The sequence below is a fragment of the Melozone crissalis genome, unplaced genomic scaffold (genome assembly GCF_028551555.1).
Source record: "Melozone crissalis strain CALT ecotype California unplaced genomic scaffold, PUWL_Pcris_2 ptg000009l_1, whole genome shotgun sequence".
NCBI classification, from domain to species: Eukaryota; Metazoa; Chordata; class Aves; order Passeriformes; family Passerellidae; genus Melozone; species Melozone crissalis.
In genome coordinates this window covers 15396383-15423429 of record NW_026535787.1, presented here as the reverse complement: position 1 = coordinate 15423429, position 27047 = coordinate 15396383, and the positions used below count along the sequence as shown (strand labels likewise).

At 40.0% G+C, this 27047-nt stretch overlaps 1 protein-coding gene across 3 annotated transcripts in view; it reads left to right on the top strand.

Annotated features, from left to right (window-relative positions):
• The window catches only part of APP (amyloid beta precursor protein), a 199370-nt gene that overhangs the window by 49251 nt on the left and 123072 nt on the right, over positions 1 to 27047 (top strand). For all 3 annotated transcript variants that reach the window (XM_054270244.1, XM_054270245.1, XM_054270243.1), the window contains exon 3: positions 22464 to 22593. In XM_054270244.1, coding sequence (XP_054126219.1) covers positions 22464 to 22593 — 130 coding nt within the window. The remainder of the gene's footprint in view (positions 1 to 22463; positions 22594 to 27047) is intronic.

The following is a 27047-nucleotide window of genomic DNA, read 5'->3' as shown; positions in this document are numbered from 1 at the left end:
GGAATGACACTGATGCTTTGCTATTATGTAATATTATTTAATGTTTTCTATTAAAATATTAAATAATATTTTATAGCAAATATTATTTAATGCTTGCTATTAAACTTGCCTATGACCCCAACAAGAGAAATGGAAGAGCTGGATAGCAGCACCTGCTTCTACCAAAGAAATTAATTTGTAGAGGATTGCTAGTAAATGCAACTCAAACTGGTTTCTTAGCTTTGGGGAACTCCTTGTTATTGTGGTTGATATTCCAAATATGCCTAGTGTTTTCCTTGCTTAGGAAAACACTTAGCTTGGCTGCTTAGCTTGGCTGCAAGATGGTACTTGCTATCAGGGACTGGGACAAATTTGCATTTTCCCATTAGCAGGAAGCAATAAGCAGCAAGTCAGAGATGTGGTACCTCTTGTCTTGGAATAGTACCAAGTAAAAATCTCATTTTTAATTGCTTTTGCCAAATATGATCTTTTCCTTCCTTTCTTTTCTCTCCTTTAATGCTGTTTATTTCCCCCAAAAGGAGGATTGCTTCTTCCTGTGTGCTTTACTTCTTGCTCTAGGCGGAGGCTGAGTGTAAATGCTCTGCTAATCCAGCAGGCAGGTACTCTTCCTGTGTCTGCCTTCATGTTCCCTGGCTCTGTGGCAGCTTTCTTTGTTCTTCACTCTTGCTGTAGCAGCAGCTCTTTGTACCATCTGCTGAGGAACTGGGTTTTCTTACTCAGATCCAAACAGAGCCTTGAAGTTACAGCAAGCAAGGGAAGGCTTGGATGTTCCACCTGTACTTCCATTGAGAAATCTGCCCATCTGGTTTTTGTTGCAGATCCCTTGTGAGCACTGTTCCAGGCATTGTGATAATGACTGCATTGTAAGGGGGGATGCACTCCTGTGGTAAAACCTGTGGAGTTAGCCCATGCACCCAGTTCTTCCTCCAGCTTGGGAAGGACCAGAAGGGGCACACCAAAAGGAGCTGTTTGGGTGGAAACCCCATGAGCAAATGCAGTGATCTTGCTCTGTGGCTCCTTGGCTCTAAAATAATACAGAATTAGTATATAAGGAAACTCTGCTCACTGTTAATTAAAAAAAAAAAGATAATGTGTTTTCTGGCTCTGATTTCTTTCTTGAAGGTATTTTTCAAAAAATACAAAATACAAAAAAATCTGTTCCTCTGCCTCCTTGTTAACTCTTTTAAAAGAGAGCTGCTTTTGACAATGCAAGGCTAGAGGCCTGAGTAGTGGGCAGAGCACACAGACTATAGAAGGACTTGTATTTCTCCTGCAGAGATGTACTGTGAACCTTGAGATTCTCATTCTTTCCTCTTGTGGTCCTCTGCCAGCTTAGGTGGATTTTGAAGTCTTGATGCAGGAATTAGCAGTAGAGGGGCATTGCAGAGCAGAAAGGGAGGAACAGGGAATAAGCAGAACCACCCACATGTTTTAAAGATTAATGTTGCTTGGTTTTGCTTTACTTTTTTTGAGTGGGAGTTCAGTGCATTTATCAAGTTCATATTTGGACAACACATCACACAGTTTAAATATGGCCAAGCTCAGACAGTAGATTGCTTTTTTTGAAAGGACATGGAAGATACTTGAATGCTGCCTTCCAGATTCCTTGACTTCAGTTTAACCCTGAACTCTTAGGAAGTGGTACTGGAAGGATATCTCCACATTTTCTTGTGTTCAGTGTAAGCTGGTGACTTCATGTTTGCTTGTTTTTTAAATATCAAAATGAAACTTTCTTGGGTGGAATGAAATGCTGTATAGATAATTACAATTTATTAGTGGTTTCTTTTAGTGTCAAGCCTGTTAGCATGTTGCTGTATGGATTATACCTGTTACTGGGAAGTAAAACTGCATGGGCCTGATCTGCAAACAGCTGTCAAATGCAGGTGCTGCAGATGCTAGAACAACAGGGCACTGATGTAGGTTTGGATGGTTTGCAGCTCTGTGTGCCAGAATCCTTAAGATGTTGAGTGATCTAGATGACACTTCAGATCAAGCCACTGATCAGTGAGTCCTGCTGCTGACACTGCAGCACCAGCTGTTTCTGAGGAATTTTGGGAAAAGCCTGTCATACCACACAATTACTCCATGACTATCCCTGACAAAAGTTTCTTCCTAGTAGCCCCTTATGGGTTGTTAGCTGGTGTTCCAAAGCAGGTGGATAACACTGTTCCTGGATTTGCCTTTTGTTTTGTTATGGGAGAAGTAGCCCCCACCTACACATTATTGTCATAGGAAGGTGCTTTTGCAGGTCAGTCTGCAGCTCCTGTCTTCCAGACTGTTCATAAAACCCATCTGGAGCCTGCCCTTTGTCAAAGCCTGCTTTCAGAGTTACTGAATATGCAGAGTAGGAAGTTAGTTAATTTAGGTGTGCTTCATTCCCTGTTTGAAGGGAAAGAGTGTTCAGATGGAAGCTATTGGTGTATGTTTATTATATTAGCAATTTTGAGCAGCTACTATGTGCAGAATTTTATGTCTAGTAGTTAGCATACATGAGTTCCTTGAAGGACTGAAATTATTTTACCATCTGTGTTGAACTCCCTGTCCAAAATTAATTATAAAACAGTCACAGCTGGCAAAAAATTATTTTGTCTAATGCATGTTTTTTTTACCCCCACTTAGCTTCATTTGGAGATGTCTAATTCCATTTTAAGAATGCATGTAACTGTTTGGTTTTTTTCCTTTCCTGGAAGACCAAACCACTACTATAATAAAGTAAGTTTGGGTCTGGATATTGTGAGGATGAATTAAACCTGGGAGTTTGGAGATCTAGTGCACTTTGTAATCAGCTGCTGGCTTGCTTTGCAATCTTTAGCTAGATGACCAGAGCAGCTTTCAGATGTAAAGTGAATGTTGGCTTTGGAAGGTGTTACACTTGGCATCTCATGACTGCTTGGTTTCTCTTGTAAAGTCATTACATGTGTCCACTTTCTTTTTAAACATCACTGGGATGCATGACCATTTTGTGGCCAGTGTGTATTTCTTACAAAAATCCTCCCCAGAAATAACAAAATTATAAATGCACGTTGCTACATTGTTAACTGTTATCTTTGTGTTACATGGACCAGGAAATAGTTGGGTAAATTCCTGTAATAGGTAATCCATTATAACTGTTGACAGAACACTGTTGACATTTCTGATCTATAATGCTTCCAGAAATTGTTATCTTGTCATTTTCTCAAACCCCCTGGGTTTCACAAGTAACATACCTAAATACATAGCATTTTGTGCCATGTATTTAGGTATGTTGCTTGTGAAACCCAAAAACCACTTTTAGCCAGGCCCAGTACAAGCTGGGGTATGACCATACTAAAGCTTTGACATTATCTCACCCCAGAATCCCCAGATGTCCCCTGTTTTGTACATGGGCCACCAAATGTCTGCCCCATCTCTTTATTTACTTGCTTAGCTTCCTCTTGTCACCATATCTGATAATCCTACTGTGTTGTCCTGGGGGCTACTTCAGGCAGCACTGATGGCAGCAGTTCCTTCCCTCTGGTCTTTGTCTTCCTGCTAAAGAGTTTGTTAAACTGCCAGGGTTGACAAGGTTTTTGAAAAGAGAAAAATTGTTTGGCCTGTTTTTTATTGAAAATTTGAGACACAGTGACAGTGGTCTTACTGCTTTGATAATGGTTTCTCTCCACCTTATCATTTTCACTGTAATAGAAATAGTTGTTTTTATCTAGGCTGCATAATGTGCCCTTTCTAGTTTCTCAAAGCAAATTGCCACAGTATTGAAGGTGAAAATTAATTTTAAACCTGCACTACTTGAAATTCAGCAGTTTAAAATGCCATAGATTTTGCTCTGAAGAAAATGATCCATTTAATGAAAGGGGAAACATGCAGATTTTTGGCAGCACAGAATGTCCTCAACAACAAATGACATTTTCAACAGAAATGGGTGTTGTTATGTTCTGAGATGTGTACAGTCATGCTTAAAAGTTTGACTGAATGTTATCTTAGCACTCTTTGCATTGATTATTGAGCTCTTAGGTTTTATTTAGCTTTTCATCCACAGCAAAGGTTGAACTAGTTCACTCTATCTGCCAGTACTTAAATTTGATTTGCTTGGAAATAGAGGATTACTACTGATGGTATATTTATCCTGCACTTAAACCTTAGTATAGTCACCTACTTGAGAAAGAAGGCTGGGATTTTCAGCCCTGACTGTAGTCTACCATGGAAATATATTTCAAATCAAGTGACTAATAAGACTTGGAGCATATGTTGCAAGATGATTCCTGTCTTTCTTTTGCTGATAATAAAAAAATCTTCCCTCTTGTTTTTCCCTGCACTGATTGTTTTGCATGTCTCAAAAAGAAATGAAATGAAAAAATAAGGACTTTTTCAAAGAGTGGTTCTGCTTTGAGGCTGAGGGAGGAAAAAGGATGAAAAGGGATAAGGATTGTCTGCATAAATAAATATTTAGGTAAACATGTACTGCAGCATTTAATGAAACTGCAATGCTGCATTTTCCTGTAGATTAATTTTTAATTTCACAGATATAATGGACAAGATTAACCAATGGGTTCCATCAGCATGATGTTTGTGCCAAGAGTACAGTAGTTTATTCTGTCTTCTAAAACACATGAGTGCAATGGCTGTATGCAGGGAAGCCAAATTGTCTTACCTTGTTTGGTTCATAGCTGAGCTAGCAGACACCCATTTAGCACAGGCTTGAGAAAAAGCTCTTCATTATCCTCAGCATTCTGTTTTCTGTGCTTTGGTTTGCTCCTTCAGGTTACAAAAAGACCAGACACACTTGGACTAGATGCTCAGCGTGCCCAGCCAAGGGAGCAAAGCTCAACTGACCCAACTCCTGGCCCCAAGATAGTTCTAAGAGGGCTGTGTAGTGTTGGATGTGGTCTGTAGAGACACTGCCTTTCCCATGTCCATGGTATCCTGGTGGGGACAACACAGCTGATATTTACTGCTGCATTTCACATTCTTTTTGTCTTGCATACAGACTTCTCATCATATAGGGTCTGCAATTTTCTTTCCACACGCATCTCTCAGTCTTTCACTGTGTAACTCTGAGATGGACTGGTAGCAGCTGTTCCTTTAATAAATAATAAGCCTAAGACATGAGAGGCATAAAGTGTGATGGTTACCCTAGGTAAAGAAAAATCTATTATAAATATACAGCTGTTATGTTTCAGCCATTTTGAAGAGGATAGAAAAACTATTTGCAAGAGCATGTAATAACAGGATAAGAGGGAGTGGCTCCAAACTGACAGAGTGAATTTATATTAGACATGTGAGGGTGGTGAGGCACTGGCACAGGTTGCCCAGAGAAACTGTGACTGTCCCATCCCTGGATGTGTCCAAGGCCAGTGAGGATGGAACAAGATGATCTTTAAGGTACCTTCCAACCCAGGCAATTCTGTGATTTTTTTTTTTTTTTTAAATCCACCTTTTGAGACCATGTTTACATGGGCGCTTCGTTCCGGCACGGATCTGTCTCATTTTTGTTCAAGATAAATCTGTCCTCTTGGACTCCTGGCACTTTCCACTGTGATGCAGTTTTTATTCTTAAGGGAGTGTTTTTAGAGATAGATCGGTTCCTTGATTCAGCTTCTGTGCTAGAAGTGGCTCTTGGAGAGATTTCAGCAGTAAATGGGCAAGAGATGGAATAATGCAGGAATTGTGCCCTGGCAATGGGAGACTTGTGTCCAGTTCAAGGCACTGAAAGCACAGCCCCAGCATCTGCAAGTGTAGCTCTGCAGATGGATGAGTGAGTCCTCCTGAGACCTGGAATGCTGCCTGCAGGGTTTGGGTGGTTGAGTGGCTTTGAGTGTTTAGGGGCTTTATCTACTTCTGGTCTTCCACAAGTCTCTGTGCATGATTTTATTGGTATGAATAGGTGGCAAGCTTTGTGTCATGTTCCATATTTTTTTTGATTGTCCCCATCCCTTTTGGATGGCTTTTTAGCTTTCCTGTGCTATAGCTCGTTATTGTTTTAATCTTACCTTGTTATTATCTTCTTACCTTGCTTTTTCTTGTGGTGGAAGGGTTACTGGCTTCTGATTTGGTTTTGGGGTTTTTTGTGGAGGCAAGTTTTTTTTCTTCTTTTTTTTTTTTCCTTTCCCATTTCGCTGTTGTCCATCTACTTTGGAAGATATGGAAATCAAAAAATGCTGGCTACAGTGGTGATTGCCTCCTGATACCAGTGTATGAAGCTTGTAGTAGGAGCAGTGATTGGATCATGAAATGAGTTCTTGTTTCTTGGCAAGGAAAAACTCAGAGTTTGTTGCTGGTTCTACAGGCAAACAAAAAAAAAGAAAGACAGTTTCTCTCCTTCTATAGGTTTGGAGCTGTCAGGAAGTATGTTTGCTTGAATTCATGGCAGGGCAATGGCCCCAGGTTGGATGGGAGGGAAGTATTTCTTGATTTCTGGGGCTTTCCTTTTTCCTCAAGCAGTTTAAAACTGCTGCTTTCTAATTCCTAATTCATACATCAGCATTATCATCCAGTTAACCTTTATCCAATTAAAATGATTATGTAGCACTGTACTGAGTGCCTGCTTTAATCTTCCAAGTACTGTATGCCTCTGGCTAATAATAAATCCCACTGATAATCTTTTTTTATAGATGTGTGTTCCTTACAAAAAATTGTTCTAGATAGTTGTGGATTAATTATAATCATGGAAAGGTTTCAGAATATCTGTCCAATTATTAATGGTTTTATCCACCTTTTCTCCTTATAAGTACACAGGATGTTTTTAATGGTTTAAACAGAATTTTAGCTGTTAATTTTATTTTTTTTACTACCTGAGAGGGACAAGATTTTCCCTGGAGGGATGTTACTTCAAATTACTAACAGAAAAGTTTGAAAGGTGAGGATTCTTTATTTTTAGATTATTTTTTTAGACTTCTTAAGGCATTGTATTGGTTTTGTGTGGCCTGGATTTTGGTAGTGAGTAGGGACACAGAGGTGGCTTCCCTGAGAAACTTCTAGGAGCTTCCACAATGTCTGGCAGGGCCAATCACTGATGGTTCCAAGGATGGACATGCTGCTGGGCCAATTAGCAGTGGTGATAATGCTTCTGTTATAACTTATTTAAGGAGAAAGTAAAACAAAGTTTGTGCTACAGTTTTAATTCCAGTCAGAGAAGAGCAGAGGGAGAATATGTGAGACAAACAGCTCTGCAGACACCAAGGTCAGTGGAGAAGGATGGGGAGGAGGTGCTCCAGGTGCCGGAGCTGAGATTCCTTTGCATGGGGTGAGGACTGTGGTGGAACAGCTGTCTCCCCTTGGAGATCCACGGGGATATAGAGATCCCATGGAGAAGCCCCCACTGGAGCGGGTGGATGCCTGGGAGGAGGCTGTGAACCCATGGGAGACCCTTGGAGAGAGGGGTCCTGTTCCCATGCTGGAACAGCCTGTCCTTGAAGGACTGTACCCCATGGAAGAGTGACCCATGCCTCAGCAGTTTTGGGAGGAATGTTTCCATGCGATGGACTCACATTGCAACAGTTCACAGAGAGCTGCTGTTTGAGAGATGGACTCATATTGGAGGAGTTAGGGAGAACTCTCCCATGGGAGGGACCCCATGGTGCAGTGTGGGAACAGCTCCTCTCCCAGAGCAGTGTGAAAAGCCATGGGTGATGAATTGACCAGAACCCCCATTCCCTGCCTTCTGTGTGGAAGGAGGGAGGGGTAGAGGGGAAGGGAACGTGTGTTTAAGGGCTTGTTTTACTCTCATTATCCTGCTCTGATTTTATTAGTAATAAATTCACCTTTTATCTCAAAGCTGAGCCTGTTTTGCCCATGACGGCATTTAATGAGTGATCTCTCTCCCAGACCTTTGTTAAATTTTCTCCCCTCTGTCCAGCAGCCAAGGGGAGTGAATGAGTGGCTCTTGTGGGTGCCTGGCATCTGACTAACATTGATCCACAACAGGCATCTGGCTTAGTGTTGAAACCAAAACCAGCATTGGATTTAAGTCCCTAAGATTTTTCCAAATTGTTCTGAATCCTTGTATTGAAAGGGAAACTCTTCCTTCTCTTGAGCTGAGACAGGAGCTTCTACTAGAAAAACACTGTAGTGTTTAGAAGATGCATCACAGTATCTCTTAAGCATCAGTTTTGTATTTTGTAAGTGCCAATAGCTGTTGCATATATGAACAGAAAATAAGAACACTTATTTGTACAATAATGACAATATCGTGTTTCATTTTTTTTCTTCTGCCCAGACATGAATATTGAAACATGAATGCTGGATGTGAGGAAATATTATCCAATATTATCCAATCTAATGTTTGTTTTACCAGCATAGTTTATTTCTGTAAGTATGATTGTAGGTTAGAAAAGTACTAATCCCATGGGAATGTAATGATATTCAAGATGTCCATTCCAGCTGCATGAAGAAACCACACAATGTTTCCAAGCCAGTGCAATTTATTTTTTAAATTCTTATCCCAAGTCATAGGTTTTGTTGAAGAACAGTAATAATTAGGCATTTATAAAACATATGACTTGTCCCTTCATTTCTTGTTTCCACTTGGCCTGGGAAGACATCTCTGCCAGAGTCGTGGTCAATAAATGGCTTCCATGTAAATTCAGGTTCTGAGGTTTTAAGGCACTCTAAAGATCCTCTAGAATTTTTTTTTCTTTCCTTGTTTGAGCCAATAACAAACTTTAAAAAAAATTGATTTTGGGTAATGTTGCTATTCCAAGTTCCCACACAATTTGACCACTCTGTACACTCCATTGGACAGAAATAAAAGGAAAAAGAAAAGGTTTCATCTAAGCAGCAGGAATTACATTTATGATTCTAAATAAGGAATCTAAGAGGATTTTATTAGACTAGTCTTATTAAAGCTAAACTAGTAATACCATGTAAGTCAATATGTGTGTATTTTTTAGTTCTTTAGAGGTGATTGCCATAGAAACTAATTTGAGGCTATTGCTGACAGCACATCTGTGGATATGCTAACAGACAATTACTTGCTTAAATCTGGAAGATGACTTCTAATATTTTGGAGCTGCTTGGATTGGAGCCACTCTTGAGTATGATGTGTTCTAGCAATTTTGCTCCTTTTACTGAGACATTGCTTTGGTTTGGAGTTTGGAACAACATAGAGGACTGAGGAGTCTCCCATTTTCAGCCAGGCTTGAAATTCCAGAATGATCCTGCTTTTGCAGCCTTTCAGCTTATACATTTTGAGCTGTTGTAGCTTAGGATCTGTAGCCAGATCTGAGATGGTCAGATTTTCCAAGCTGATTTTTTAAGGGTTTCTTAGCAGGAGAGATGCTACAGAGTGGTTTGGCACAAGCATTGAGCTCAAGCAGTACGTGCTGTTGAAGAAACAGTCAGTTTTCTCCTCTCCTTCCTCCTCATTTCTTCTCTGCTAAATTTTAGCAGATGTCTGATCTTGCAGCAAGGAAGTTTAGGGAGCTGAAATGGCACAAAGCAAACCCCAGCAAACAGAAAAAGGGCAAGTTTCCTCTTTGATCCTCTCCTCAGATGAGCTGGATTGGTAATGTTGGAGGAGGTGTCAGGGCAGGACGACTTCTCATGACAGCTGACCAGGGGGTGGCTTTGCTGTGATCTTTGAACAGCCTGTGAAGAGAAGCTTTTTAGATATTTCTAAAAGCATTAGATCTTCCTGCTACTTGGTTCTGCGTGTTTTCAGAAGAGCACATGCTGTTTATCTCTGAATTTTGCCAGCAAGCTTTCTTGGGCAATAGAAAAAGACAACATGAGCAATTTGAAATCAGAAAAAGTCCCAATATTATTAGGTCAAAAAGACAGATGTCAAATCAAGTCTGTAATGAAGAGTAGACTACATGTTAATCAGAGATGAAAATGTGGATCCACAATTTCATTTTAGCAGCAGAAAATATAAGCAGAGAGCAAATGTATTAACAAATACCAGAATCCATGCAGAAAATGAGAGGAAAGGTAGGTGAAAATAAAGAAATGTGAAAAAGGTTGGTATTTTTAGGCAGAATGATGACAGCAGGAAGGACAGAGGAGAATTGAAAAGTGAATGAAAGACTGAGAAATTTGATGTGATTCAGTATCCCTGTAGTGATTATCTGATCTGAAATTTAGGTTTTTTGGGTCAGTTGCTGAACAGTTCCACGGATTCCAGAGACCTGCCATAAAGATCTGGAGAAAAAGCATATGGACCCTCCATCTCAAATGCAGAATCCCAATTGCTGCTGATTTTGCTGTAGCTTTGGTTTCTGCCTGGGTTTAGCAGCTGCACTTACAGGAGGAACATCAGTATCACATGCTGGTTTCTAAGATAAGGGTTCTTTGTTGCTGTTTGGCAAACTAAAATATTGCCTTTGTCATAACACAAATGGATTTGATATTTGCAAAATAATTTATCACGTTGTGTAGCTGTGTCATAGAATTTCTGATTTTTGGGGTGTCAGACTGTTAGAGGGTCAGCCTGGTGTTTTTCACTAGGCTTCAGCAACAGAGTGGTGCCAAAGTGCTTGCACTGTGCTGGAAATTAAAAACAGAAATCTGTGCAATCCTTACATTGGCTTTGCTGCTTAGATTAATCTTTAGAGAAGGAATTTCATTCTAGGTTAATGTTTAACTTTCATGAGTGCTAAAGTAAAGCTTATCTCAGTTATCCCGCTAAACAACAGGAACTGCTAAGCCACTGAGCACAGTAAAAGATTGCATCAGAACATAATCCTGAAGATAAGAGTATTTAAAAATTTGATCTGCTTTTTTTTGTTTGTTTCTGAAAGTTTCAGGAGAAGTGTAGGTGCAGTTCTGAGAGGCAAGAAGTAATTTCTCTCCCAGCTTGAGCCAAAGCAGTATGGAATGTTAAGGATTTGTTCTTTGTTTTTTTCAGCAATTTCTAAATCCTTTCAGTCCAGAAGTCCTTGATTTGGATGATGATATTTGATTTATTTATGTTTACTTCATTCCAATTCAGTGAACTTAATTCTTGTTGGAGAAAGGCTGCCAAAGATCATATTAATTTAAATGTATGCCAGCCTTGCCAATAAAAAAAAGACACGTGCAATAAATTATCATAATTTTTTAATATTAAAGTTCTCTCTGGATTTTGAGGAAATGGCTGTCTTGATGATTCTGTGAGTAGGCTGGGATATCTGCTGGCACGATGCAGGGTTCAGAGGGACATGTTCATGGGCATGTTGCAGCTTTGCATGGTTTATACTGGAAAGTAGATGCAGGGTTACAGTCGTTACTCAGTCCTTTGAAATTCAGGATCAACACATCTCAGAAGATTCATAATTTACTTGGATTTCAGTTTATTCTGATGTTTCCTTTGCTCAGTGTGCCTGTGAGCAGTTGGAAATTAATATCCCATTCTGAGAATAAGATCTTAAATATATTGGTGTTTAAGTTTTGTGGGATATGATTGGACTTGGTTGCACCCCAAGAGTGTACTCTAGGGATTGACATCACTGTGGTCAGTTGAGTCTGGGAGCAATTTGAAGTGGTTTCTCCATTTGGCAGCCATCCTAATCCTTTTGGCACTGGCCTTTTGTGGAAGGAGGAAACAAATTAAATTTTTCATATTTCAGGTTTCCTTGGAGCTGGATTCAATCTTTCTGTTAGAGAAATTGGTGCCAGGTGATGCCTTAAGAGTGGCTACCTATAACAGAGGCTAGACAAGATAAAGAGAATAAAGTGGGTATTTATTAAAGGCCTTCAATAGGTACATCTTGGGCAGTCAGAAGCCTCTGAGAAGCTACACCCAAGATGGAAGATGTTCACAAGTTTTTCATACAGATAAAAGTTTGGTCCATTAATATATAGGGGTTAATCCTCCAGTTACAGCTTCGGGTAATGAAGTAATTTACTCCAGGTTTGTGACCCCCATCCCCAAATTCACTGTTGTTACATTTTTTGGGGCCTGAGACTGTAAGGTATCCTTGAGTTTCAGGCCTGGAGAGAAAATGCTTTGTCAGAATAAAATGGGAGAACAGTAGCTGATAGTCCATGGAGTCTTAGAGTTACACACTAAAGCCGTACAGGATCTGAAAAATATAAAAGCTGAATCCTAAGGCATCCATCACAGGGTTTCTACTGACTTCAGTGGAGCCTGCAGTACCAAGTCTCAAAAAATGTTTTGCCATCTGTGTGGGAACATACTGCTGGAGGAAGAGAGCTGGCAAGAAAATGTTCAGCTTCTTTTTTGGTGAGGAATGGAGCACTAAGAGAGGATGTTCTTAGATTTAGAGGCTTCTGAGCTGCTTCTGTTAAGTGCAAAGATGCCTATGGGCAGCCTGGTGACTGGCAACTTCATGCACATGGAGATTGTTGAGACCTTCTGTCAGAACCTTTCTCCTTCCTTAGGTGTGCAAAGTTCAGTAGCCAGCTCCACAGCAGTGTTTCTTACCTGTAAGTGGAAAAAATGGGCAATGTTCAGGCTGAATTGTTACCTGTGCAAGGCAATGGTGAGGCAATTCTGATTATTCTGGACAAAAAAAGTTATGAGAAAGAATTGGAGAAAAAGATTTTTCTGAATATTTGTCAAGTAAGGATTGATTTTATGTCTTTAGAAAGGAAATTTTTTATCATATCTTTTTCCTGACACTGAATATTCTCAGTGTAAAAACTATAGTCTGTATAATGTGTATCTCATTCACAAGAACAATAATCATGAAAAAACATTGCTGTTTGATTTATAAAGAAAGAAAAATGCAGTGTCATCTTACAGCTGCTCAGGTAATTACTTGTAGGTATCTTGATTGGAGGACATGGAAATACAAGACATTAAATATAGTTCACAAACAGGAAATCAGGAAATGTTACTGCTCTGAATGTTTTCTGCAGATGCCCTCCCTATAGCTCTGTTCTTCATTCTTGCATTCCATTTCTAGTTTTCCTCTTTTTTTTTTCTTTTTTTTCCTTTTGAGATCAACTTTTATTTTAGAATATCAGGTAGTCCATTTTAATTGGCAGATTTCCCCAACTTTTTCTGTATGGCTTTTACTACTGAACTAAACCATGCATGGTTTTCTTTTGTCCTAGATGATGGGGTACAGTCACAGTTTCAGAAAATGACTTTGTAATACCACTTCACATTTTTGGTACTAGAGCCTCAAGTTGATTTCATGAAAAAGGAAATCACAGCCTTGTTTGTCTCTTGGGGCATGCATACAAATGGATCTAGGTTCTTAGATTAATAAATTACCCTTTGGCTTTATCTGCAGTTAACTCAAGAAAACATAAATTAATTAGAATATGAAAAATCATAATGGGCCTCTTACTTCGTGGCAGTTTTTGCATGGCCTCGAAGACAACTTTGACATCAAGTAGGTAATTTTGTAAGCAGTAGAACTTGGAAGTAGCTCAACAGAGAGCAATTTGGTTTTTTCTGGTATATTTTCACAGATTTTCTGCTACAGCTTACATTCATTTTGTACTGTAATTTCCTCAACAAACATAACCAACAGCTCAGCCACACATTTTTCTGTTCTATAGAAAGGTGGGAAGTTTATTTCAGTAAGGTTTGTGAAAGTAATTCAGGTAGGTAATTTGATGATTTAAAATATGCATATTATAGCCCACTTTCATTAATGTTTTCTTTGAAATTCTGGGAAGAAGGAAATAACAACCTTGTGCATGTGGTGATTTTCACAAAGCGGTTACATTCTTTATTTCATGCCTTCAGAATGGTATCCCATCCTTAGGCAGAAACTGCTGGCATAAGATCTGCTTTTTTCCCTGCCATCCCTTTTTTGAATGTATCATGCTTCAGGTGAAATGCAGCATTTCATATTCATTATGATAATACCATAAAAAGAAAGGTCAGATATTGTTTAGCTCTTTGTTGAGGGGGGGGTTTTTTGGGTTTATTTCTCCCTTCTTTTTCTTTTTTTTCTTCTCATATTTCCTTTTTCAAAACAATAGTAAGGATTGCTTCTGCAGATCCGCATCAGGGAGCTGAGCCATTATTGCAGTCCCCAGGATGCTGGTGCAGTAACCAAAATAATTTTGCTTAAGCGTCTTCCTTGTGTATGAGTTGTCTTATGTGGATCACTGGCATTCCCTGTACTGATGTGATTGAGGAGCTCCTGCCAGGAGAGCACAGCGCCTCACCTTCCTTCCACAGACTGTGTGTGCTGGTGGAGGGATGGCAGCCTGCAGGAGATCCAGAAAACCAGACCCAGGCTCTCTGGCTGCTTACACTGTCCTCAATGATTCCTTGATTTGGTGCCACAGTGCCTGAGGCAACCCTTTGTCATGGACTTGATGCTGGCCAAATGCCAGTGGGCCTATGAAAAAGTTATTTATTCATTCTCCTTTGCTGTAGTTGAGCAGCAAAGAAGAATTAATAAACTATTTTTTTCATTTATTTTAATAAAAAAATTATTCATTTTTTTGAGGGGGGGAAAATATCAAAGGGTCTCATGAGTTGAGGTAAGGATTGGGAAGAAACACTTTAGGGCAGAACAGCCTCAAAACTTTAAAAGGTATAAAGGAAAAAAAAAAGGGAATTAAAAGAGCGTAATGAAAACTAAAGTACACCTTTAGAACACCTTTTCCCTCCACTAACCCTTTTTTCCTTCTCACTTTCAGCAGAGGGAGGGAAACCATGGGTTTTCAGTCAGTTTGCCACTTCTAAAAAAAAAAATCTTTCTTCGGTTGGCTTAGGGAGAGGAGTCTCTTTTGCTATGCCATGGGGTCCTTCCCACGGGGCACAGTTCTCTGAACTTTTCTGTGGAGGGATGGAATGTAAGAAAATCAAGGCAGTACAGAAGGTAGTCTCACTGCTGAGGAGTTGCAGCTGTACTAATCACCAAAGATTTGGAACAGGCCTGCCCTTAACAGGCCACAGTTGTGTCCAGTGAGGATGAGTGCTATGAAAGAGTGGGTTAGCTGGGTGAGAAGGGAGTTGGAGTTTGTTGGCTGTGCTGTGGAGAAGGAGTCAGTGCTGTGAGGAGATGTCCGTGAGAAATCACCAGGAAGGTATGGAACTTTTGCAATAAGATGACAACACTTTTCCAGTGTGGTTTTCCAGCTCTGATTTTCATGAGTAGTAGTCCTGCCTGAACCAGCTGCAGTGTGGGTCCCTCCCACAGCTGTTTTCGTGTGCGCCATTTTGTTCATGGGGTACAGTCTCTCAGGGATGAGCTGTTCTAGTGTAAAAGCAAAGGTCCTCTTCCTCTGTCTCTGGAAGCGAGGATTCCTTCTCTGTCTCTGTTCAAGACTCTCACCACATCACAGATTCATAACATCCATCTGTTCCAGTGTGAGTGCCTTTTTCTCACGGGCTATAAGTGAATTCTGTGTCCCACCCATGCACTTCATGAATTCCAGGGAAACAGTTTGTTGTATTATAGTCCTCAACATGGCTTACAGAAGAATTTAAGCTCCACCACTCAGAGCACCTCCTCTTCCCCTTCTGTCTTTTGCACCGACCTTAGTGTCGCCATGTTGTTCTCCTCACGTGAGCGTTGCCATGTTGTTCTTCTCATGTGTCTTCACCTTTTCCTTTTCTCTGACTCGGGAGAGAATTGGGTCTGTAGGTTCGTTTGTTCTCAAGTTCTATCAATTGAAAAATATTTATAGAGTTCTGCAGAACTGAAAAGTTGATCCTGTCTGGGCTCCACACTGCGGAGTTGTTCCCCATGACTCTCACTGCTGGTCACATGGTTTATATTGGGCCAGCCAATATCTCAATCATCAGAGCCTTTAGGGATTGGCTCTGCTGAACAGAGTAGAATGTTTTGAGGAGCTTCTTCTCCAGAAGCAGCCTCTGTGGTTTTTTCTTCACCCCTGCTGAAAGCCAGATTAACCTATCACACCCTTAGAGAGGGAAGTGGGCAGATAAAATATTGTATCCTGCCTAAACAAGGAGATTTTTATTATTGTTGTTGATTTTTATTATTGTTTTAAAATTACTTCTGGCTGCTTTTCCCCTTTCCCCTTCACCTCCTTTCTGGGAGGACAATAGTCCTTGTCCTTTGCACGTAACCTATTACTTAGAAATAAAAATACCCTGTTAGCTTGATTAGCTATTATTCTCTCTCACTACTTGAATATTTAAGCTTATTCATGCAGAAATTTAATTCAAAAGTGGAAGCACAGAAGCAAAAAAAAAGAAAAAAAACCACCAACACCCCAAACCCCAAACTGTTAATTGCTTCTGGTGATGCTGTAGAGTAGGAGGCAGATGAGGTTTCATCTCAAGGAGTGTGAATGTGTTAACAGGCTAGTGGTGACATGAAGAAGTGGACTTCGTTGACTGTGAGCAAAATACTTTGCCTATGGAGAAGTAGAAGTCTTTGTTGTGCTTAAAGTGGACAGGGAAGCAGCTTAGAAGAGACTATAAATCCAGCCCTGTTTACTCTGAGGTTTTACAGTACGAAAAGCTGGATATCCTCTACAATTACACAAGAGAGGCTTTAGAAAACCTGATGTGGTAAACAGAAAATTCTTGGCAAGGCTCAGGTTTTGGTTTGGTTTTCTTACTGCATACAGATATTTGTGCTATAAAATCAAGCACTTGAAAGGCAGTGAGGTGGGTAGGTTTGACCATGCACCCTTATTTCTGCTTTAATAGGCTTCTGCCTTCCCCATGTGCAGAAAAAAAAGTTGAGAGAAAGCCAACTGAGAGTTTTCATTTTATGGAGTCCGGTGCATGGATTAGGGTTGAGCCAGCTGCCTCGTGGCTGGCAGCCTTTCTGAACACTTGAATTACAGAGGAAGGGGCAGTCTTGCATGAAATTCCAGGTAAAAGCACATTAGGGAATTTTAAGAGAAGAGATCATGTTTGTATGAAGTTTCATCAGGTGAACCAACTCAATTGGTCACTGCACTAAAACCAGCTCATGTTTCTAGCACTCTAAATACCCAAGGCAGTTGGAATGATGTATCAGGATGTTGTGTGTACTCTGCTCACAGAGAAAAGTACTAAGTGCTTGTTGTCATGACCAGGAGTAAAAATTGCAGCAACATTCTGATCTCTGATCCCATCTCCCCCTGATCTGTGGCTAATGCCTAGAAGGTTCCTCATCTGCCATCTCGCTCTCACCCATACACTCACACCTGCGTGTTTAGTTTTGCTTTGCTTTCCTTTCCATAGGATAAGATCAGTAAAGAAGGAAACTAGTTGGAAGTGTTGAAATATTTGCTGACTTTGTATGCCTAGAGAAAAAAAGGAGGAGGACTCAAGAAAAGAGGACAGCATTTGTGTCTTTGCATTGAATTTAGGAGTCTGAGTGGGTGGAGAGATTGGAAATGAGAACTGAAAAAATGCCAGGATGAGTTGACTGGAGAGGCAAGAGTTGGGGTGAAAGGAACTGAAATCTGGGTGAGTTTTGTGGCAGGAAACTCTTGAAGAGCGACTCTGTGTGTAACAGTGAAGCAGCTAAGATGTTGGAAAGAAGGGTGATTTATTAGATGTGCCTAAAGAAGTACTTAAAATAGTAATATGTGAAACTGCTAAGTGAGGCTGAGGATTGACTCCATTAGCTAGTGAGGCTGGATCTATTAAACTTGAAATGATGTTATGGGTGGATACAAGAGGATGTGCTGAAGATACAAAGTAGTGTGTCCCTGGAAATTTGTCCTCAGGATATAATTAATAGAAAAATTCCCTGTCTGGTTTGGAAGACATTCAACCTGGGATTATTTATTTATCCTAAGTAATTTGGTGTGGGTTTTAGTTTAGGAATTGATTACTGTTAAACTTTTTCTTTAAAACTGGGGTTAAAAGGGATTATTCATACACTTCCCAAGTGGCTGCTGGAAATTACTGCAAATACCTGAGATGTTATACTGATAACCCTGCAGCAGTAGATGCCTGGAACATGTGGTGCAGGTGCAGAGCTGTTCCTTCTTGGTTTCCTTGCTATTTCTCATGTTGGCTCATGGCAGAGAATTTCAAAGCAACTCCAATGCTGCTAATGCTGGATTTGACTCTCATAATTCTCTTTGAACAAGTGAAGGCTTTGCTTGGGTTACAGAGAGTGACAGGAGAAGTTTGGGTCCCAGCTTCAGCCAGCCCTGTAGCTTTCCTTTTGTGTGCAGAAGGGCCTGATGGCTTAGGAAGCCCAGGAGCAACTGGCTGAGTCTGGTCAGACGTGACAGGACACAGCTGAAGCCACGGAGATGTGGAAGAGAAGGAAAGATGTTCTGCTGGTGATGGGAGCGCTCTGGATCAGAGGGGTGATGGTTCCTGGGCAGGGGGCTGCCACAGGGGAAGCCATGGAGCTACTGTAATGTAGAATAGTTTTTAAAACCAGGAATAAATGAGGTTATTTTACATGAGACATTTAGTAACATTATTCTGCATGTAGCTGTCTGTTTTCTGGGCACAGACTGCAAGACTGAAAACAGGACTTTTCCTTTAGGGTTGATGGTGCTTGTGTCATGGCTACTCATGTGACACCACTCCTGCTGCTGCTAATTTGGGACTCTGTATTGTTGCTGCTTCCCAAGTTGTAGGTTGGAAAGCTTGCAGAGACTCTGTGTATGGACATACAGAAATAATTATCCTGTGTTTCCTCTTCATGGATGTGCAAACAGTTGGAAATGAATGTAGCATGTCTGCTTGTTGCTGCTCTTCAGCTCATCAATGCAAAATTCTGGGAAGCAGAAACTTTATAGATTATATACATACTTTGGAAAGGAATAGAAATAGCCTGTTTCAGTGCCCAGCTACCATCTGGGTGAAGAATCTTTTCCCAATACCCAATCTAAACCTACCTTGACTCAACTTCATGCTGTTCCTACTGGTCATAGAGAAGTGGTCAGTGTTTGTCCCACTATGTCCCCTTTTTAATTATTTTAATTGGGAATTAAAAATATTTTCCCCAAGTTGAATCTCTCTTGCCTGTGATAGTAATTGGTAAAAATTTTCTCTCTATCTCAACCCAAAAGCTTTCTCAGCCCATTTTATCTCCTTTTATTGAGGACATCTACATTTTAGTCCTAAATCTATGTGGCATCAAAGCTGGTAGTGGTAAACATGAGTTTTAGCAAGATTATATGAAATTCTGAATAGTCTGAGTGGCTTTTTAGATTTTTTTTTTCTGCAGTTAGTATATAAGGAGACTTGCTAATGAAAATGGAAGTAAATGAAGATGTAGCTGTAACTCTTGATTGCCAGTTAAATTTTCTAGATTAGATTGATCTCTGTTGTCTCCACTGTTTCTTTTATGATGAATTAATGGAACTTCTCTACATCAAGTTACAGTAATGTTGAAAGTTTGGTTATCTGGCAGCTTTCTAGTTCTGCTTTACACTGACACCGTAGAAGGAGCTCATTAGGGACACTATAAATAAATATGAGACTCATTTTTCTATGCCACTAAGTAGGTCCCACTTCAATTCAGAGCAAATACATTATATAAGTCTAGTCAGGGGAGCTCTCCTTGGCACATAAACTGGCATTAACCTATTGTTAATGAAATTCAAAGCCTATTTTCTCTCCTAAAGGGTGGACTGAGCTTTGTGTGAGCTGTCAGTGGAAATTAGGAGTTTGGTAATTGATGTAGTAACAAAAGAAGATGTTTGTTTGTGTTTCTTTGTCCTTGTGTACTTTTGACAAATACTGCTAACTACTTAGCATTTGGTTCCCTTTACTAGCCAGCAGTTAAAATTGTGGTTTGGGGTAATAGTAAAAATAAAAAGTAATACATGAACTTATTTTTCCAACTAATATTGTTCTTTCATTGAGGCCCTACAGTAATAATGCACTCTTACTCTTTAGAAATTCATCTCAGGAAAGCAGCTAAGTGTATCTTCGTTCTTGTGGCTCAGAATCCTATCTTCTGTCACTTTAAAGCTATGTACACATTCATGTGGGTAAATAAGTGGTCTTTTTGGTCTTAATTTCCTTTTTTAAATGTTCCAGTCTATCCATTTTGAAATTTCCTTAGTTGCCTTCATTTAAGGCATTTATTTTCCACTGCCAATGACAGGTGACAATTAACTCTGGGTCCCTGATAAGAACATGTCAGTGGACACTGATGTAGCAAGCACATGGCTTGTGACAGCATCCAGCATTATCTAACCATGGGTTCTAATCACATGAGTGTGACATTTGTAGAGGCATGAACTGGAAGAGTTCAGCATAGCAATGCTAAAGGAAGTACCCAAAGAAGAACAGATCTTCCTCTTGCATTATGCATGTTAGCTCTTGAGACAGCTATGGAGCCTTGCAGGGTAATATTTACACAGCAGTTAAAGTGTGAGGTTTCCTGCTAATCCATTTTGGCAGTGCTGTTACAGGAATCATGAGCATGTGCAAAGGCTTTCCCTTTGAATTTGCTGTATCTGTTCAGTATTTGAAGCACTGGTGGGGCAGGGGGAGCAGCAAGTTCCTCTGGAGCCACTTTCTGCAAGCAGCGTGAAAATAGGCAGTGTTGGTAATGTGGATGATGACCATCAGCCTTGGCCACCTGCTGACAAAAGGAAGTAAAGCTTCAGACTTCTGAGTGTAGGAAACTTAGTCACTTTGTAGTTCTGCCTGTGGGCTTTCTTGAGGTCCCTGTATCTTGTGTGCTGGGTTAACATCCCAGGCTGCACTTTCAGCCTCTCTATTTCTTCAGCCATCAGTTGTAGTGAGCTGAGGGTGCTGCTGAAACTGGCGAAGATCTGACAGATGTGTTCTATGGAGGGGCTTGACAGCTGGCCTGCAAGGAAAGATGAGTTAACAGAAGAAATAACAGTTGGTGATTTTCAAGTGTATCCATAGCAAGGAAGAAGACAAGGCCATCAACATGGAAACAGATTAGAAAAGATACATGAAAATTTTTGTAAGCTAGACTACGTGCCTAAGTAGATGTGTATATGTGCCTTATTAAATTTCTGTAAAACTTTTGCCAGTTATACTGACGCTAACTGCTTTGCACCAATGAATAGAATAAGTTATTGTGATGTAGTTAATGACTTAAGATCACTCTTCGTTAAGAGGATATAAGCTGGAGAATGTGCAGAATAAAAACTTTTTTCTTCTTGGACCCTGATCATGTGTGTGTGTCACATCTGACCTAATGGTGACAGTGTTCTGTGAAGGAATTGCACAAAGAAAGTAGTATCTGATTAATAAATTTTATTTTTTAATAGAAGGCAGGATTGATATTCAAGCTCTTTAGCATAAAGTGCATTGTTTAGTAGGCAGTGTTTCTTTCTGTAGTCATTTCTGTGGCATTGTTTCTGTATCTGCCCTTGTTTTGTGCATTAAGCTGTTGATACAGTTCAACTTTAAAATTGTCACAGCCCCTTCATGTCTCTTAATTAAAGTAAGAAATTATTTCCAATTATTTCCAGTTATGCTTTGATTGCTTTCTGGTTGTTCCCTTGTGTATGGATGTATGGGCCAGGCCACATTCATTTAAAGACCACTGATCTCAAATTTGAGAAGGCTGTACTGTCATTTGTTATCATCTTTTAAAATTCAAGACTTCAGCTCAAGCTGCTTCCTTCATTTTGCCATCATTATATTTTAAACCTCCAGTCAGGGGAGTGCCAGGAGGCACTGCCTCTCAGATACCATGACCTCAGTGGAGATCCATGATTGAGACAAATCTTTTTTACTTGAGGTGTGGCTGTCAAGATTCTTAGAGTACTTTTCCACCAGTTTTGGACTTAACCTAGTTTTCTTTTTTTGGAATTATGTTACTTCTCTGCAGGATGTTTTTGGACCATCTCCAGTTACTTCAGACTTGTTCCTATTTCTGTTTTTCTTTTCCATTGGTAGATATGAGTAGACAGTAGTTTTCAGAGCACTTAAATCCTCAGATCTCACACAGCTGGAAATTGGTAAGGATTGATTGAGGAAAGGCAAAGGAAAATTAGTACCTTCTGAGTTTCATGTTAGGGCTTGTAGATTGCCAATTTGAAAAACGTAAAGTGAGGGCTACAGGCTGTGTTAAGAGTAGAAAAAGGAGCTGGGAAAAAGGGACTGAGTGGGATAAAAAGCCAAAGTTGTGGTTTGCCAATAAATTCATCAGCAAGTTCGCTGGTGTGATGGTTGTGGGTGTAGGGGTGTATTGTGGTGTTAAAGCAGACAGAATTTTGATCTCAGTAATTTACAAATTGGTAATGTAGACCTAAATATGAATAACTTTTTCAACAGACTTTTAGTACTAGGCAGACTGCAGCAGGCAGGAGTTATGATGTTTGTTAAAATGGTTGAGATGAACATAAAGGCATGCGTGCCATTAAGTTTAGTTTTATGGAGAATATGCCATGTATATGGAGTTTTGCCTAGACATGGAGGAGAAAGTATTTAATTTATGATTAGCTGATCTTTAATTTAGTCAAATATAACTGGGCAAGTTATAGTTCTGACATTCAGCTGTTACCACCATAATTTTCTGAACTGGCTGCATGTTTTTACTGATGAACAGACACACCAGCTTTCCAGATAGATGCACACCATGACATAAATATTTTACACAGCAAAAGAGAGAGAAGATGAATATTGTGTTGTTACAAATGTGTTACAGTGACCCAGAGTACATACTTGGGATAACATTTGTCTTTTTCTCTCGTTTTAATGCTAGGTGTACCCTGAATTGCAAATCACCAATGTTGTGGAAGCCAACCAGCCAGCTACAATACAGAACTGGTGCAAGAGGGGATGGAAGCAGTGCAATGGTCACCCACATATTGTGGTTCCCTACAGATGTCTGGGTGAGTGACTCAGTTTTAGTCTGTTTTTTCCTGCTCTATTTTTTTCAATCTCTTCATAAGAAAGACAGAGAATCTACATAAATGTGTTCTATACCTCAGTATTATTGTATTTTCTGAAGGGAGTTTTGTCCGGCTGTTCAGTCCTTTGGAACTGCATTATCTAGAAAGAAAGTACTCCTGCTCTTCCCTAATTAAACCCTTCTTTTTTCACATTAATTTTTGAATATCTAGTACTTGGACTCTTACCATGAAAGACTGTAGGAATCTGTATTTGTTGAAACAAAACAAAGATACTTTATACGTTCCCCCATTTTATCCTTCAATGTTATTTTTGTAGCAGTTGCTTGCTGTTCTCTCCTGTGTCCTTGGTGCTTTAAATCAATTAAAAGGGATGTTTTGGCCCTCGTTTTTTTTGCTAACCTTTACTTCCATCTGCATTAGAAAACAGAATTTTTGATTTGCTGTTTTCATTAACATTCTATGCATGACATTTTCTTGATATTATTCCATATTTAAGTATGTTGCTTTACTACTGCCATTTGAACTGTGATTAGTGCTGGAGTTCAGAGTTGGAACTTGCTTTTCTAGTAAGCCAGGACAGCTAAAAGGCATGGAAACCAACTCAGACCAGTTATTCCATGAAACAAATAATGAAAGAAATTTTTTAAAAATATGCAATGTTTCTAGAAATTTTGTTCATTTGTGTAGAGTAGGTAAAACACAGGGCACAATCTGCCCTTAGCAAAGCTGGGACGGAAGAGGATTTAGCAGAAATGCTCAAAAGTGCCAAAACAGCAGGTGTATAAAATATGTGCTACATATCAGGGAAATTTTTTTACTTGGCAAAGTTTCTAGATCTGATGTTTGCACAGATGTAAAATCAGTGTTTCTAAACCTGCAGTATATCATTGCTGGTGCTACTAAGGCTCTACAGGACTAGTTTATTCTAAGCAAAAGTCCTCCAGGAGAACCCAAATTCAAAACTTTTGGTGAGGAGAAGAACCTGCGTCTAGGAATTACAGATTCTGATTCTGGGAAGGAACCTGCTGGCCTTTGTCTTTTTCCAGGCATGAGCTGAGTTGGTTGGCTCCCCTACAAGCTTTACTGCTAAAAGGGACATGCTCTTTTACCCATTTGTTGCTGTGTTTTCTTTAGTTTTTTATAGTCAGGATAGAAACATCAGCTTGTAGTCTCAATGTATGTCTAAAGCCAGATGAGCAACTTTTTAAGAGAAGAGGCAGAGCTGCAGTCTCACCTAGAACACATCACAATATGTTTCATCAGACTCCATGAGAGTGCACTTGCACTAATTAGATATACAGCAGAAGAACATCAGACTAGTGGAACTACAAAAACTAAATTTTATTATTTATTTTAATGTCACCACAAGCAAAGCTCTGAATTAAGGCTTAGGACTTAGCCTCAGGACTCTCTATCATTCTGTAGATTTGGTCAGAGCCCTGGAGGTTTTACAGCCTAATTTAAGCAAAATGACAATGGCATCTTAAGAGCAAATGAATATAAATTGGCTATGAATACATTTAGTCTACAATTATAAGGAAGTATCTGGAAGCATAATAGGACCTCCAATAGTCATCTGGTTAAGGAGTAAGAAGTCTAATCACATGGAAGGAAGTTCATAAATTTGTGCACAGGACTATATGCAGTTCCTTGCAGGAGTGAGGAACTGGACTTGGACTTTTAAGGTGCCTTCCCTGAGTTGCAGTTTAGAAAGAAAAATCATTGCAAGGTATATGGTTGTTACCTTAGGTATCAGGATTTGGATGCAAAGATTTAAGATGTTTAAGCACTTCATTTCCATTAGCCCTTAGCCCTCTATTTTTATTTTAAAATCCCCACATACGCTATTTTTTTCTGATTTCCTTGTAATTGAGGCTTATGTAGTTGTGTCTGACACATTATGTTTGTTATCATTTTCATATGCTGACATTCATCTTTTGACCCTGACTAGACTAAAACTTAGATAGTGATGTTCCCAAGACTCTACTGGGGGATAGATAGGTGGCCACATAATTACTTCCTCTGGAGGAAAAATGATGGCGGCAGCCATAATTTGCAATTTTTCCATCAACCAGCCCTCTGTTTGTTGTGTACCATGTCTGTCTTGGAATACTTTCTCTTAAATCATGTTTTTGTACAGAACTAAGGAGTCCAGAGAGTTTTTAATTTTTTTTTTCTCTCCTCCTAGTGTTTCTTCAATATTAAAAGATAATTTTCTAAAAAGTTGCATCTTGCCTGTCAGCTCTGTGTGTGCCTCAGCTGTGGTAGCTGTTGGTGGACATTGTCAGAAGTTGGGCATTGCCTGTGCCCATTCCTCTGTAATTTTACTGCAGATAGACCCTTGCCCTAGACCACTGTTAAATGCATCTGGTAAGAATTTAGGATACCAACAGAAAGTTTGTCAGTGGGCAGCTGATTGCAAGGTTGAGTTTAATTTTGCATTGCTCTGAGGATACTTACTAGCCCAGTAATTTCTTCCATTTTGACAGGATTTTTCACAGTTGAGAAGCAGCAAGTGACAGAAATCCGGCTGCTTTCAGGCCAGAGCATCTTTGATACGCAGTCTGCTTGCATTATAATCTTCAGCCAAGGCTGTCAAATGTTTAGAGCCCATTTCACTACAGCCCTTTCCTGCTCCAGGAGTTTTTTCTCTTTGAGACTTGTGCAGGGCAGTAGTTACAGCAGTTCTTTGTAGCTATATATTTCAGTAACATCCATCAGATTTACACAGCTTCATATTTTCTCAAGAGAATGCAACTGAAGCATAAAATCAGTGGTTTAAACAAGACAAAATGAAAGCTCCTTATTTGAGTCAGCCATGTGTCTTTGCATTGACCACGGAAATATTCCCTAAAAATGTTGTTCTGATTGGATCTAATCTTAAAGAGTTAAATTATGTTCTTTGAATGAGGACTGTGGTGCTTGACATGGAGCCACAAATGTGTTTGGGTACAGAGCAAAGATGAGGAGCTGTGGGATGTGCTGGTGGAAGAGTGAAGATCTGCAGAACTCCCTTCTCCTGGTGTCAGGTGTGTGTGCGCCACCCTAGTGCCTGCACCACTCGCTGTGTGGCACAGCTTGCAGGGTTGCTGCAGACAGTGTCAAGAAACCAATTATTTCTTCTTTACTTTACAGAAACTGCTTTTGGGAAAATACCATGGCTGCCAACCTGGCCATGTAAGTGTTGGTGGGAGCTCTGCTGGTGGTCACAGCAGGAGGGAAAGATTTCTGCCACTGTTGGGGCAGTGTGGAAAATAAGCATTTCTAGTTTGCACTTTCTCCTTTCTTCACTGCTTGCTGAGGAAAAGCAGTTGGTGAATTTGTGCAGTGTGGCCCATGAAATGAAGTAGTTCACTCCATGTTCCTTGCTGGTTGTGGGAGTAGGCATCCTTATCCCAGAGATTTAAATATTTTAATACTTGGGTAAATGTGTGGCTATGAGTTTCTGAATAGATGACATTTCATTTTGTGTTGGTGGAATACATCCTGAACCCTGGATAGAGATGAGAAGTGCAGTTATGTGGGTGTTTGTGGATCATTATGTGGGCATGGCATACAGGATATAGCAAGGTGTGAAATGGGGGAATTACAGATTAACTGTGCTATGTGAAGTGCATGATCAGGAGTGTCTCTGCCTCATTGTCTCATTAATGTATGCTGCTGAACACTGCATTCACAAATTCAACAAAGATCCAGATGTGTTGGAATCTAATTATGTATACAGCCTCTGTCAATCAGAATGTTTGTTCATAAACAACTAGATTAGGGGCAAATTTGGGAGAGAACCTCCAAAGGGATTCCTCTAGAAAGCAGATTCAAGTGGCGCCTCCCCCAATGAGTTTGGGAAAATATTTCCTTGGAGAAAAGTGGAATAAAACTCTTAATTTAACAGGCAAAGAAAGCATTTTCCAACACAAAAAATTGAACAATATTAAACAGTAAAACCTCTTGCCCTCTAAAAGAGATGACAGACTCAGAAAGTCCCTTTTGTGGGTTGCAGCTCAGCTCACTCAGTCTCTGATCAGTCCCTCTGGTGCTGGAAATGCCGCAGCCCAGGCCCAGCCCAGTGGGCCACAAGGTGTGAGCTGCTGGTGCTCTGCTGGTGTTCAGTACAGAGCAGGGTTAAACAGGACCAAATAAAAATAAAAACCACGGTCCAGGGAACTTCTCTGCCTTAGCTAGCTAAAAACTAATTAAGAGTAAAGGAGAGTTCTGTCCCACCATGTGTCCATCCACAGACAACACAGTCCAGGAGCAGGATGTGGAGGAGTGAGTGCAATTTCTGAAAACAAGCTGTGCACTCTTCTTTCCCCTCCCCTCTCCACTCTCAGAACCAATCGTAAAGGTGCAAAACTTATTTTTGGGCTAAACAGGTGAATGGGGATACAAGCACCATAAAGTTACTCCAGCACATTAGGTTATATGAAAAGTAC